The 16,430-nt window shown below is 36.5% G+C and overlaps 1 protein-coding gene across 1 annotated transcript in view; it reads left to right on the plus strand.

The window, feature by feature from the left end:
* The window catches only part of PCCA (propionyl-CoA carboxylase subunit alpha), a 220,856-nt gene that overhangs the window by 144,701 nt on the left and 59,725 nt on the right, over nucleotides 1–16,430 (plus strand). The window contains 1 exon segment of the mRNA XM_032226371.1: nucleotides 7,742–7,844. Coding sequence (XP_032082262.1) covers nucleotides 7,742–7,844 — 103 coding nt within the window.

Here is a 16,430-nt window from a genome sequence, read left to right on the forward strand (position 1 = left end):
TATCAAAGTGCAGAGTTTCAGAAACAAATCATTACTAAAATTTGATAAAAGCAATTTAAAATAGAATTGGATAAAATACAATTTAAAATGGAATTGGAATAAAATAGTCTAAAATGAAATTGGAAATATAATACAATAATTTAAATATAGATAAAATATGATAAAATTATAAAATTATATTAATGTCAATGTCAACTTCAGATATCTGTGAATGTTGTAAAGAAAATTGCCATGTCATCCAAATCATACGTTCATAGAGTTGCATATTTAAAGAATGTGTGTGTGTGTGTGTGTATATGTATATTGTGTGTGTGTGTGTGTTGTATTTGTGCTGATAAATAAAGGGAGACTAGTATAGATCTATTTCAAGCTATTAGCTCTCATCAGCTAGCTCTCATCAGCTCTCATATATATATAAGTTAAACTCAACAGCACAGTTTGGTTCTTCCTTTCCTGCACTCTGTAATGTTCTTTTGTCTTTGAGCTTGAGAGAATAAAAAAATGAGAGTCAGTTTTGTACAGAAGGCAAAAGGCTAGAAAATAGAAACAAAAAGTTCTGCTTTAAGCTTTCTAAAATGTTTAAAACTGTTTTGTGTGAAAACACTGATAACATTTAAATAGGAGAGCATTTTTTCCTTTGTTTGGCAATCAGCTTCTGTTTAAAATTCCTTTCATCTTTATATCCAAAATTCTGTATTCTGCATAGCTAAAGACACTGTAAAGATGTCTCTGATTTGAACTTTTAAACAAATAATGCTGAAATTGTTTTGTCTTTTCTGCCATAAAATGGGTGGTATGCGAACTGTTAAAAATCTATTTGCCTTTATTCCCCTTGCCCTTCCCTTTAAAAGAAAACCACAATTTTACGCTAGATCTAAAGTTTCATTAAAATTACTTATGCCCTGTCCCAGGCATTTTAAGTGGGCCATCTGTCTAAACATCTCTCTATTTTTTTTCTGATCATTTCCTCAACTTATTCATGAGCCATGGGAGGGCTCCTTTGTAGTCTCCATGTAGCTGGTTCAGTCTACCCCCACAGAATACATTGATGTGCTTGCATAACATTTCTTTTCACAGTCCTGGAAATTCTCTGAACTTGATTCAGATGAATGGCCCACTTTCTGAAGTTTTTTTTCCTCCCGCCCAAACCCTCCCCTCCTTCCAGTGGTAAAGATTTGTATTTAAAATTGTCATCAGAGGCTAAGAAATATAACATATTTATTCTTGATCATTTACAGGCCTCCAACTGTGAAAGTTATGATGAAGGATTTCTTAATTATGATTTGACCGTTGATATTGTTTAAAGTCAATGTATCATTTTTATTTAGCGGCTGAAATAGGTAATTGGGCAGCAGGAAAAAAAATAACTTCTTAGTTTAGGTGAGTGTCACGCAAAATTGTTTTTCAATGCTGGGGTTGATTTGATCTCTGTGAATGTAGAAAAGACATAATTAATGTAGTTTTATTTTCTTTGTCAACTAATACTTCAAAATTTAATGAGACATATTCTCATAACTCTTAACATCTTTTAAGTATCATCTAGAGTGGTTGCAAATGTAGATGGGACTATCCATCATTTTTTTTTCTGCAAACCAAATAATTAACTTCATGCATGGAGGTAAATTGGTGACTATCAATGCTTAAATAGAATAAGGTAAAGGTAAAGGTCCCCTCGCACATATGTTCTAGTCGTTCCCGAATCTAGGGGCGGTGCTAATCTCTGTCTCAAAGCCAAAGAGCCAGCACGGTCTGAAGATGTCTCCGTGATTTTAGAATTGTTTGTTCACCTTGATCTCTACCTGCCATTTAGTTCTCACCTGTGGATCCACATAAGCTGTAACACAGAGAGTGTCCATACCCTGGTAAACTGTTTGGCAAATGGGTCAAACCAGGTGAGAGTTGCTGATGGATCTCCAACCCTTTGTGAGGTAGGGGATTTGTCTATCCTAGCAATAAGAAATCTGGCCCTGATGAAATTGAGCAGAGGAATAATCCAGTGGGTCAACAATGCAAGCCCAGCATGTGTTATGGAATGATAAGAGCACAAGAAGACATTTAGACATCTGGTCATGCACTGCAGCAGGTGAGGACCCCAAGTGTAATCAGTATCCATGCCACTGCATTAAAGTGACTTCTGCCAGGAAAGTGGGATTGCTCCTGTTCCATGGCTTTCCACTTAAAAGTCTCTCACACACAAGTTTTTATTGTGCAATTCAGTTAATTTCAAACATAATTCATTAAGTCTTATGGCCTTGGGGAGTGTGAAGGAATGGAATGGAATTCTTTATTGGCTAAGTGGGATTGGTTCACAGAGGAGATAGGTGATTCCAAGATGGCCTCCTGGAATAGATGTGTCTCTATAAAAATAAGGAAGCACATCAGACTGCAGATATTACAGGAATATTTCACTGCTGTCCATTGCAGACAATGCTTTCCCCCCCCCATTCTCCTGGACATACTTGCCAGAAAAGAAACCCTCAGAGTGTGGCTTTCGGCCAGAATGGGCTACAGTAGTCATGAGGTGAGTCCCAGGAGAAATGTAACAAGCAGAACAAACCTCTTTACTCTGTCTTCATTGACATGACAAAGACATTTGTCACTGTATTCAGGATTGTCCTGTTATGGATAACGGAAGAAATTTGTGAAGTTGATTCAGTTGCTCTATGATGAAATGAAGGATAGGTTCTTCACAGTTGTGATAAATCACCTACATTTTCCGCTTTTACTGAGGTGAAGCAGAGTTGTGTGCCAGCTTCTCACCTCTTCACTTGTACTTTGTCATGTCCTGTCTGAAAGAGGGAGTGTAAAATCAAGTACCAATTGGACAGCTCTCTCTTAACCGTCACCACTTAAACATATGAAAGTGCCTCTATGCGGACATTCAAGAAACCCTTTTGCTGATAACTGTGTGCTCCTGCACACAAAGAGAGTGATGTACAGTTGATGCTAAACAAATTCTCAAATGCCAAGCCTATTGAAACAAAACGTTCATTGCTTGCATTTTCTCTCGCACTCATTCATCGATTACTCAGCAGACTCTTGCAACTAAAGTGGACCCAACTTCCAGTACAAGAACATGACATTTTTCAATCTGGACAAAAGGGACTCCAACTGGGATCTTTTTTTAAAAAAAAAATTCAGGTATTTCATAATTTGTTGGTTGTTTAAGTAAACTGCCAGTAGTTTATTTCTCCTGCCAGTAGCTTTATTCTTTTGGAATTGTTCCTTGTTCCCATTTTATCTTGATAGGCATGTATCTCATAAAATGAAGATGTGTCTTTCTTACTATTGAGCTGTCCTTTATTGATGATAGCTCTAATTCTTTTGCAGAAGAAAAACTCTTTATTTTTATCAAACGGGAAGTTCAGAAGTAGGGGAAGATAGCCCAATTATACTCCTTCTCCCTTCCATCCTATTGCCATAAGAGTAGAAACCAAGAACTCAAGGTAATTTGCACCTCTGATAGAAAATCCCAGCTAAAACCAGAACAACTGTCTAATCTTCAAAAAGATCTACTTTTCCTAATATTCAAAAGATGAAAAAAGTGGGGAGGACTCCCAAACAGCAATAATAATCATGACCCTCAGGTAATTGTTGAATTATGAACCTCTGAAACTAAGTAACACCCAACATATAAATTTATAAAACATGTTCCAAAGTTTTAGGTTTCACTAAAAACTTATGATAATCACTTTGTCCTATCATCAAGACAGCTTCAGGAAGAGAAACATGGCTAATTTCAGAGCAATTAAGCCAGTGGCATCCACTGAGAATATCTGATCATCTTGATCTACTGTTTGAGCTACATTATGCCTAAGAAGAACAGGTAATGAAGAGCTGTTCTAGATCTGAAGCCAGCAAATTAGTCAAGAAAAAAGTTTTACATGGAACATGGAGTAGCTTGAAGCTATTATAGAAGCCTTCTGCAACATGTCCATAGAAAAGCTGTACGTACTAGTAAACTGGCTGTGAATATGCGGCCTTTTCTCTCAGTTTGTCCATGGTTCCAGATGGTGGATAACAGCATTACTACTCACACTATCATGAAGCAGAAGCTGAACTCTGTGATTACCAGTTCAGTCAAACACAAGAGGGAAACTCACTGTTCCATAGCAGGATGGTTCAACTGTATGGATTTAAATCTTGGGAATAGAGCCTGAGCATGGATGTGTTGTGCCAGAATGTAATATGGCATGGAAGTTTCTCGATGCATCTATTTGCAACCGTTTCTAGCCTTACAATCAAGCATTGTGATTCCAAGTAGAAAGTAGAGTAGAAATTGCAAACTCTCTCTTCAGAAGGCCTTTTCCCTCTAAGATCAAGGGGCTGATCTTCAGACTGACAGCTTTAGAAAGGACAGCCCAGTTTTTATATGTCATATTAATATAGAGCAGTGATGGCAAAGCTTTTAGGCACTGAGCGCCCAAACTGCGCATGCACATGCCCAACCTGAAGGTGCACATGCATGGATGTGTACAGGCATGCATGGATGTGCGCATGCATGGGTGTCTGCATGTGCGGGTATGCGCAGCAGAGACCCCAAGACCAGATGGCCGGTGGGAGGCGGGCATCCCAACACCAGCAGTGTGGCAAGAAGTAAGATCTTTTTCTGTTGTGAGGCTCTGTTTTGGCGTTTGCAGGGAAATAGAAGCTCACGAAAGAAACGCCACAGAGATCCGATCTGGGGCGACGGCCTATGTGCCAGCAGAGGCGGTTCTGCATGCCACCTCTGGCACACATGCCGTAGTTTGCCATCACGGATATAGTCATTTTATCCCCATGCTTTGTGATATATCTTACTAATAATAGACACGTTGAGTAGAACCTACTAAATTAATACTCAAGTAGTTAAATAGTTTACAGACAATAGGGTGATGGCAAGTCAATAAAAAATTGTATATCTTTGCAGATGCAAAGCCTGAATAAACCCAAGCTGCCTATTAGTATTTTAACGCCAATAATAAGGAAGATACTACAGGTAGTCCTCGACCTATGACCACAATTGAGCCCAGAATTTCTGTTGTTAAGGGAGACATTTGTGAAATGAACTTTGCCCCATCTTACGACCTTCTTGCCACAGTTGTTAAGTGAATCACTGCAGTTGATAAGATATTAACCCAGTTGTTAAGTGAATCTGGCTTCCCCATTGACTTTGCTTGTCAGAAGGTGACAAAAGGGGAACACATAATGTTGGGACACAGCAACGGTCATAAATACAAATCAGTTGCCAAGCATCTGAATTTTGATCACACGACCATGGGATGCTGGAAAGGTCATAACTATGAAAACAGTCATAAGTCACTTTTTTCAATGCCATTGTAACTGGGAACGGTCACTAAATTGTTGTCAATGGAGGACTACCTCTATTGCTGAATGGTAACAAAACGAAGTTACACAAACATATTTCTGAAATACCATTTAAATAAAAAGAACATTCTTTGCTTTCATTTATTGCAATGTAGCAGTAACAATTACCTTAATACTTGCGATAAAATCAAGCAGATCTAAGAGGAGTATTTTGCTTGCAGAAAATGTTTTTGATTTCTCCTAGTAACATACTAGCATTGCCATTGCTCCTTTTTTTTTTAAAAAAAAATCCTCTGTGACTTATTTTATTGAGGAACCTCGTCCCTAAGTTTCCTCAAGCAATACATAGAGCTATCTAGCTCAGGATTCTCCAGTTTGAACTGACAGTTAAAACAGTTTGACCTGTTCTGAACTTCGAACCCCACCCTTCCACAGCGATTGCATGTTGGACACTTGGTAACTGGCCTGCATTTATGGTAATTTGCAGCATCCTGCAATCATGTGACTGTGTTTTATGACAGTTTTGCCAAAAAAATTGAGTTGCTTCCAGTTTTCAGCAAAACTGGCCCATAGTAAACCATTGGCTTGAGGCGCCAAGTTTGCTTAAATGGTTACCACGAATCGACTTGCACATGGCATGGTAACCCACTTTATAGCTGTCATGATTTGTGACCATAATAACAAGCTCGTTATAGTAAGTTGAGGACTACCTACTATAGGTAGTCCTTGTGTTATGACTACAATTGAGCCCAAAATTATGTTGCTAAGTGAAACATTAAGTTTGTCCTGTTTTATGACTTTTCTTGCTGCAGTCGTTAAGTGAATCATTGCATTTGTTAAGTTAGTAACATGGTTATTAAGTGAATCTGGATTCCCATTGACTTTGCTTGTCAGAAGATCGCAAAGGCTGATCACATGACCCCAGGACACTTCAACTGTCATAAATACGAACCACTTGCTAAGCAGCTGGATTTGATCATATAACCATGGAGATGCTGCAACGGATGTGTGAAAAACTTTTCAGTGCTGTTGTAACTTTGAAATGTCACTAAACAAATGGTTGTAAGTCGAGGACTACCTGTATGCTTTTTAAACTGAAGATATAAGGAATTGTACCTCAGATATGTCATAAATCTACTGTATTGAACAATTAACCTTATATAATAAATCCAAAAAAACTCGATTTATCTAGGATACAGAATCTTTTAAATCTATGAATTTGCTGTTATAGTTTAAGATTGATTGCTTTATATACAGATTATAGTTTTAATTTACATACTGTAGTGTACATCGAGAATTCAGTTCCATTATTAATAATTGTTTGTCGTCTACGTTTCTGGTTGTCAAGAAGTTTCTTGATGATATAACATATCTTCCTAAATGGGCTTAAGTTCACTAGGCTTCCTTTCTATAGATGTAATTAAGAAAAATAGCGTGGTATAGGATTATTTGTAGTATTTGTAGAGAACTGAAAAGAGATAGGCTTCTGGTGTAATGAAATCACTAAACATATGTTGAGTTATAACAAGAGCATACAATCACAGGAGAGGAACTCAAGGAGAAAAGTGGGCCAATTATGATAAATGAACAGGTAGCCACATGAAAAGGATGAAGAGAGCATAGGGTAACAATGTGAAATTATGATTAGCATGGTAAGCAGCTGGCATAGCCTAAACATTGTCAGATGTCTAGAACATCACAGCTGAATGCAGTTTAAGGACAGTGTGAAAGGACAAACTCCTTGATATGATTGTAAAGGCAGTTATTGAAAGATATAAAGTTTGCTCTGGGAGATTAGTAATTCCCTGAAATTTTCATTTTAGAAATCTTGTACATTACTGATTGGAATACTGTCTAAAACTCATTTATATGCTTCTTGTTCTTTGAAGTGTTTCTTTCCAGAAATATATTCAAATATTGCTTCTTTCTCTTAAAACTTGTAATTGATCTGTTTTCAAAGACTCAATGAATTTACAGTAAGGAAATATTATGTATTTTTCTCTGTTTTAACACTAGGATCCTATATTGCAGCTTTGTTGCCATTCTATTAATAAGAAAATCGTTCAACTTGTTTATGTTTTAAGATAAAGTAGGAGCACAATATTTCTGACATTGCTTATTTACAGAACAGCCCTAACTCTCAGAGGAGAATTAGAATGTAGATACATCTGCCTCCAAGCTACCATTATGTCATGTCAGACTAAAGCGTTTAGGGTCTTGTTTCAAGACTGAGCTTAAGCCTCCTTCACAAACTCGTAAAACCAAAGACTGTAACATAATTGACACCCCTGCTCCCACCGCAAACTAGCATAAGTTGAGTGGAGTTTGAAGAAGCAGATTCATCACTTTTTTCTTTACAACTAAAAGCTTCTCTTAACCAGCTTAATTAACTTAACTGAAGGTATTTATAATATGTTGCCTTGTTTTGTTTTAGGATTTCTCTTGCTCAACCTGATACAAAAAAATGGGAATTGTATGTCCAGCTTGGAGACACAACTCATTCCGTTGTAGCTTCTCATCAAGGATCCACTTATTTTGTAAGTATTCTCACTATTGTAATAATAACATTTTGTAATTGTGTGGTATATTTGATTAAGGTTACAAGACTTAGACTGAATAAAACATCTGAATAATTTCCAGAGAGGGATATTCTGTTTATCTGCTTCTAGGAAATCAACTTGTTGTACCTTAAAGTCTCTCAAATGTATTTAATTTAATAGTTTGGGGGCTTGATTGATTTTATCCAAAAGCACCTTATGTAATATAATCATCAAAACGTATGTCAGAATAAATGTACATGTTAGTCATGAACAACCAGACCCAAATGTACGGGTGGTCCTTGACTTATAACCGTTCATTTAGTGACCATTCAAAGTTACAATAGCATTGAAAAAGCCACTTATCATTTTCACACTTACAACTGTTCCAGCATCCCCAGGATCGTATGATCAAAATTCAGATGCTTGACAACTGACGCATATGTATGATGGTTGCAGTGTTCTAGAGTCACATAATCACCTTTTGCGACTTTCTGAGGAGCAAAGTCAATGAGGAAGCCCGATTCACTAACAACATTGTTACGAATAACTGCAGTAATTATATTGATTGTAGCAAGAAAGCTTGTAAAATGGGGGCAAAACTCACTTTAAAATGTATCGCTTAGCAACAGAAATTTCAGGATCAATTATTGTCGTAACTCAAGGACTACCTATATAGAATTCAAACTAGCTAATTTATGGTTCTTCTATACCTACTTCCCAGACTACAGATTTGCCTGGAAAGACTAGATAAGGCTCAATGGCATTTAAAAGGTGGGGGGGGCAGTCAGACCTTAATTCCCCATTTGAGCCCTCCTCGCAACTGGGACATATGCTCTCTTAACAGTACAGTTCAGCTTCAAATAGGAAAAGGTGTTTCAGAATGCACATGGGTTCACATCAGGGTGGGTTCCTGCCAGTTCTAACCTCTTCTATAAAAGAGGTTCCACAAATCTACCGTGCCGTTTAGAACCGGTTCCAGCTCCCTCCCCCGCCTGTCCACACCCGCTTGCCCTGCCCGCTGCTCACTGATTGGCTGGCTCACCAATCATCCTGCCCACCTCTAAGAGTCCTATCTAAACCTTAAAGTCTTAAAGCTATAAAGTTTGAACATCCCTGGGGGAGTTTTTCTAAAGGGTTAGGGGTGAAGGATCTTGTAACTTGACAGCTTTAAGACTTGCATGCTTCAAATGCCAGAGTTTCTGAGCCAACATTTTTGGTTGCTAAGCAAGAGTGTTGTTAAATGAGTTTCACCACATTTTACAAGTTCGCCACGCCCACCAGTCACATGACTGCCAAGTCACTCCCGCTCGGTCACATGGCTGGCAGGCCCTCCCCAATCCTTGCCATATCTCCCTTGCATCCTTGTATGCCCCTTCTGCCCTTCCCCATCTGACAGAACCTATTTGCTTGCTTGCAAGCATCTGGGACTTGCAACTTCCTGCTGTCTTCCCCACTGACTTGGTTGTGGGGAGGTAGCAGGGGCAACCAGGTATTATTTGGCAACAGTAATTCCAGTCCCAATTGCTGTCTTAAGTCAAGGACTACTTGTATAATGTATGCCCTTCCTCAAAATCAGGTCCTACTTAGCAATTATTCCATTCATTGTGAGCTACCCTGATCTTTCAAGAAGCTAATTTGTAGAGAATAATTTGGCTTTGAAATGATGTCAACATACTTCCTTCTTGAGATTATTTACAGGACAAATATACTTTTAAATTTAGAGCAAAACTAATAGTAAAATTTAGAAACATAGATACACATAATAGAATTATACTGTCCTATATTCTGCTCCACAGAGACTGGTGAGGAACAAAAGAATAAATACAAATAATTGTGGAGTGACCCCCTCCTAACTCAGTCCTGCTCTCTCAATATTTGTTTGGTTTATTTTCCTCTCTGCTGTGTATATCTCTCAATTGGAAAACAGGAAACATGCTCATTTTTGATTCCCTCCTGATATTAAATATCTTGGGAATAAATCGAGATTTTAGCTCTGGAAGTATCATACTTCCAACTGTTTAAATATCAAATATTTTATCTAGAATTCAGAGTAGTTTTGCTTTGTGCTTTTGTCTTTTTACTGTCCCTGCAATCACACCTGATAGTTCTGATATGGAATGCAAAGAAACTATTTCTTCAGTGAGTTTACTTCCAACAAGTCTTTATCTTGCTTTGTGGTCGGAAACCAAATAAGGAACAGTATATTGCAGATTTTCTAGGGAAAAGTTTCATATGCCGTCTTCTCACATCAGGAAATAATTCACTGCTTTTATGAAAGCACCAGCATGAAAAAAAAAATTAAAGGTTGTTAGTTTTAGCTTGAAATAGTTTTATTGTGATGTTTTGGTTCAGATAATGCATTTTGATTAGTTGGCAAACTTGTATTTTCTCCAGGCAATATTAGCATGTTTCTTCCATATAAATATGCTACTGTGTTGAAATATTTTCTTTTGAAGCACTTTTGTTTCTAATTTTTCACACTCATTTTTGTTTGAAATCTTACATCCATTGCTTTAGTGACCTTGTTGATTAATACACCTTCTAACCATAATTGGGTTCCCCATCATGTTTCTCAACTGCTGTCTTTAAATATGGATGTTAGTCCAACCTTGTATAGGGCCTCTTGTTCACATTAAAGGTAGTAAATGAGTATGAGGAAATAAATATTAAAAGTACTACTGTACAGACAGCCACACACAGAAATTACATTTTCAGCATCATTATCCTGAATCTATCAAGATATATATGGTAGGTTAGAAGATTATAGTTTTAGTTGGGCCATATTGATATGAGGTCCAAGTCAAAGACAACACAGCGAAATCATGAGTCAATCTGTTATTTCCTTCCATCTAATGGACAAAATATTATATAATATATATTCTCTCCTCAAGTGTCTGGAAAGGTATTAAGGGCAATTGTTTTCTTTATTTCATTATCCTAACCAGCTCTATTTTCTATTATATCAATTATCCTCTTTTTTAATTGTTGCCCCAAGAGATTTTTTTTCGTTTATTTTTCTTATCAATTGTCCTAATGGACATATATTGGCATATATTTTAGATGATTTGGCATTACTTCTAAAATATGGCTTAAAATACTGGAATTCTGGGTTATTCAATGAAAGTGATGGGATATAGCATTCAACTTTTAAAAAGGAAATGCTTCTTTTTAACTTCTTTACATTTCTGGATTCTACTGTGGAGCTTCAGTTAGGACATCTAGAACTAACGAGTTGCTTGGTTCCTTCTTTTCTAGTTCTATGGCAAGGGACATGTCTCTAGCTCTTTCTTTTACTTCTGCTGCAGATCATCATGAAGAGTAGACTCCTAAATAACCAGAGTTACTACAATGAAAATAATCTGTTGCAAAAGTCAATTTTAAAAGTTTTTTTTTTCCGTTACTCTTTCTGTTTTATGTCTTGTGGGGTAGTAATATTTATTTTTTCTCATTAGAGGAACCAGAATGAGTTCCATTTCTATGTCATACCTGGCTTATGGGCATAGATCCATTTTTTAGGAAAAGTTTTAGCAATAGAAGCAAAATAGCTTCTAATGGTTATTCTAATGTATTTTGAATCTTTCAAGAAGTTATTTGGTAGTCACTGTTTTTATTGCTAGGTCCTTGGTTTTCGGGTCCCAGTGTTAGCAAACATCTGAACTCTGCTGTAAGCCCACACTGACTATGCCAGTCCTAATGTTGGCATCACTGAAATAAATGAGACACACATAATTGCACAGTAGGTAGACTGTGACCAACTGCTTTGAAGTCATAGCTTATAACCGCGAACTCCTGCTGCTGGTTTGCCATACTCAATTATATCTATTAGCATTTTCACGATAAAGTTGAAGTACCAGATATAAATCTGCCAAAGAAATAGTTAACTCTCTGTATCCCGAATATTAGCTCTTCATTTTTAACTGTTTCATTGATGGGACATGTCTGATGTGCAACTTATTTCATCTGGTTACAGGACCTCTGAAATTCATGCCCAGTGGGGAGATTTCTCAGAATGATGCTGCCAAAGCTTGCATTCTTTGCTCTAAATTTCATTGCCTTTCTCAGAGCAAGACAGGCTTATTACCATGACTTTAATGTGGCTCTTAAGGCTTTATAGCATGAAAGAAAATAACACTACTGTACTGACTAGATGTGCATCAGCTGTGACTAACTGTTTTGATGTAGCCTTTTCAAAAGACTAGAGCAGAGCTTCTTTTTTGAACGTGTAAAGCAGCGTAGGACATAGTTGCTCAGATGGATCTAATTAGTCCTTCCTAGGGAATGGCTGCCTATTTGTTGCAGCTGAATTCTCATTGCGTTCACACCATAACTAGAAACACCTCAGTTCAAACACATTTTTTTCCCAACAGAAAGGGGTTTAAGGCTCCATGTTTTACTGCTTTTTGATGTCTGTTTCTCTTTAACAAAGAGAACCTTATGTTGTACAACTGTTATTATTAAGAAAGCCCAGCTTTGTTGAAGAACTCATCAGTATCTGACGTTGGTAAAAGTAGAAGATGTTGATATATTAGGTAGGGAAGATCAGTTACATGTTTCTCACACAGTAGGCTCATTTATTAGAAATGAAGACAGTCTTATAAGTAGCGGAATGCAAATAACACGCATCTAGTCAGTCATTTACTCTCGTTATGACTGTTGGCCAGCTCTAATCCATTCTTTCTCATGGCTGGCTGGGGGAATTCCGGGAATTGAAGTCCACATATCTTAAAAAGTTGCCAAGATCGAGAAGTACTGCTCTAATCTCTCACAATGGTCTTTCCCACTCTGGTCACATTTGAACTAAAGATATTGGTGTTTGTTTTGAGGATCTTTTTAATGAATGTGTGTGCTTGTAATGTAACTTTGACTTGATGGCTTACGAATCTGGCCCCTCATGAATTTTTAAAAAATGAGCAGAATCTAGCATGAAGATTCTTCTCAGCTTTTTTACTCCAGGTTTTTTTTTTTATATCATCAGATTGAACCATTTTAAAAGTAGGAGGAATTACTGCTGTAGCAATTGCTTTGGTGAGAGGGAGAAATTGCTGCTGTAGAGCTGATTTGGCAAGAAGGGTGGCAATATAAATAAAGTAAATACTGAAGGAGGTCTTCATCTTCGCTCTTCCAATTGCTCCATGTACACTAATTTATGTAGGAATGGGGACTATCATTTAAATTTCTGATTGGTTTTCAGCCTGTATCTAATCAAATATCAGACTCATATCTCAGGTAGACCTTTACCCAAGTTTGTCCTTGATTTCTCAGCAAGATCTGAGCATCTTGAACCTAAAGCTTGCAAAAATTCACAAGAAGATGAAAGTTTGTACTTGATTTTTCTAAAAAAAAAATAGCGCATAGTGTGTGTTGGACTATGATAAATCTGACAATTATGAGACAATTTTCATAAGCATTCTTTTTGTGATTTATTATCACATTATTTTAAAAAAAGAGGACACGGTGGTGATTGAAATTCATTCTTAGCAGTTCAAAGCCAGAATCTCACTTTCTTAGTCATCAAAGCTCATCTCTTAGAACAATATCTATTTATGAGTGTAAAATTTCTTTTTAACAAAGATCTGTGAAATTACAAAAAGGTCAGATATCACTTTTTAAAAATAGCTTTTAGTACTCAATGGTTTCATTTAGTAGAAGCATTCTTATATTTTCTTCATTGCTGTAATAAAGCATTATCTAAAGTGATGTCAGAAAAGCCTACTTATCAGAGTAGTTCATATAATTTTGTATCTAGTCTTCCAAATTGGCCTGCCGGAAAGGTTGTTTTTATAGAAATAAATGATCAGCTTATAAATAATACCTTGTTCTCCGATTCTCACCAGATATCAGTATTCAGCATATTACCTTTGAAGTTAAAAAATACTTAACTACTATATTATTGTCAGCCATCGAGCTTTACACGCAGTGCTTTTTTTTTAATGATCTGGGACAACAAGAGTGCATTGTAATAATGATGCATAAATTACTTTTATATATTTTAATTAACCTTTTCTCCTTACAAACAAGCATTAAGAAAGTGATCATCTCTGGATCAGAACAGTATAAACTCTTATGTTTTATATGAAATACTTTTGTTTTTCCATACATCTGTAGCCAATTTCATTAGATAATTTTCAGATTAATTATTTTCAATATTTTCAAATAGATCAAAGAAGAAAAACAAAAAGCAGTTGATATACCTTATTTAAATGGCCTCGCTAAAAAAAAGCTGCTACCTAATTTTAACAATATAATCAATTAATGTTGCATTTATCCTTAAAATAATTTAGGTATAATCATAGACCAAAACACTTAAATACAGCATCCAAGTACTTTTTGCAGTAAAAACTAATCATACCAAGATTACATTGCAGCCTATTCTTTAAAATGATGTCTGTAACTTTTTGCTCAGTGTGTCCTTTTTTTCTCTTCAGGAAATATATTTTGGAACATTAAAAACCAAACCATTGTCAGGTTTGCTGGCATAATCCATTAATGTAGTTATAGTTGACTGCATTTGTGCAAGTTCACAAAATCACAGTTATTTCTTATAATGTCTGACCATGCATAAAAGAGTTATGTATGGCAGAATAAAATTCGGTCTTTTATCTGTTTTATTATGGCATTTAGCAGGTAGCAAAATATTTTATGCTTAAATTTCTTCCTTTCCTTTCTTTAAAAATAACTAATACAGGTCCCCAATATAACTGTATTGTCTTAGATTTTTCCAATTATTTTTATTCAGTGAAAACAATATACTCTTTACTTACTGGAGAGCTTTGCTTTTGTAAAGGAAAATAATGTAATGTCAGCAACAAGCCATATTGCATGTAGATAGTCCTCACTTACCGACAGCAATTGGGGCTGTCCATTCTGTCATTAAGTGTAACATCATGTGACCATGACTTGTGACTTCCTGCCAGCTTCTCCAGTGATTTTGTTGGTTGAAAGCTGGGTAGGAAGATTATAAATAGTGATCATATGACCCGGGGATGGTATGACCATCAAAAATGTACCTGGCTTTCCAAGCACCCAAATTGCACTCTCATGACTGTAGGAATGCTGCAACTTCTGCAACTCTGAGGACTGGTCATAACTCTGATTTTTTAATGCTTTGATCAGTGTTGAATGAGGCAGTAAGCAAGGACTACTGGTATCTGTATTTAATTTTGGTCAATATTAACTAGGAAACGTATATAAAGCATTTTAAAGAAGATTCAGTTACATAGTTGTAAAAAACACAAGCATTAAAGAAACATCACTCTGTAAGCTATCTTTAATTATCATAATTACAAGTAATCCTCAGTTTACAACAGTTCATTTAGTGACCGTTCAAAGTTAAAAGAGTACTGAAAAAAAATTATTTAAGGCCATTTTTTACACAACCATTTCAGCATCCCAATGGTCCTGTGATCCAAATTCAGGCACTTGGCAACTGACTCATTTATGGCAGTTTCAATGTCCCTGGAGTCATAAATCCCCTTTTACAACTTTCTGATAACAAAGGGAAGTGAGATTCAGTGTTACTAAGTGAAGATCTTCAGTGATTCACTTAACGGTGGCAAGAAAAGTCATAAAATGGAGTAAAACAATCTTCTCACAAGCAGAGTCAATGGGGAAGGCAATTCACTTAACAACTGCGTTATTAACTTATCAACTGAGGCAAGAAAGATAATAAAACTCACTTAACATATGTCTCACTCCGCAACAGAAATTTTGGACTCAACTGTGGTCGTACATCATGAACTACCTGTACTGTAGAAACAAGGAGAAAGAGGCTTCATAAGATACTGTCATGAAAGGTTAGCAATAAGCATGGAGCTGATAGTTCTGTATCAAGAGAACTGGAAAAGAAAAATAACAAATGGGCTAGTTCAAAAGAAGTGTGAGTAATTAGCATATGTGATGAAAGCAAAAGGGTCAAATTATAGAGTAAATACTAAGTGAGTGATTAACATAAATGTAGTAGTTTTATGGTCATTTGAATACAGTTGGGAATATAAATTACACAAAGTGCAGGGTGTGACTTCATAATTGAAACAATGCCTATTTAAGGGCCATATTAAATGTTTGGCATTCATTTTTATTAATGCTACTACTTCTACAATAGCATACTTTAGTGTGATAACAAAATACTAATGTGTTTCAGTATAAATTTTTAGGAAGTAAAACTTCTGTATCTAGCTTCTTTTACTGGGAAATAATGTGCTCCTTTTGGGTGGTAAAATCTTGTGATCAGGGGTAGGCTTCAAAAATTTTAGCAAGGTCTTCTCTGCCTGGTTGCTGGGCGTGCCTGGCCATGGTCAGCGTGGCTTATTCGGGGTCCTGCACCACAGGGGGGGTATTTTTGCCCTCCCTGGGCTTCGGAGGCGTTCCTCAAACTTTTAGGAGGGCGAAAATGACCTCCCCAGCTCCAGAGGCCCTCTGGAGGCCGGAAAGATCCGTGATAAGGAAACAGGATATTGTAGGTACACACCTGCTCAATATGAGTCCAATTTATTTCCCAGTTGTTAATTTTACAACAATGCTGGTCAGAAATTAAAATATTAGTTTTCTGATAATTTATTAATAACTTTGCTGTGATCAGAACAG

Source organism: Thamnophis elegans, chromosome 11, assembly GCF_009769535.1.
Source record: "Thamnophis elegans isolate rThaEle1 chromosome 11, rThaEle1.pri, whole genome shotgun sequence".
Taxonomy (NCBI): domain Eukaryota; kingdom Metazoa; phylum Chordata; class Lepidosauria; order Squamata; family Colubridae; genus Thamnophis; species Thamnophis elegans.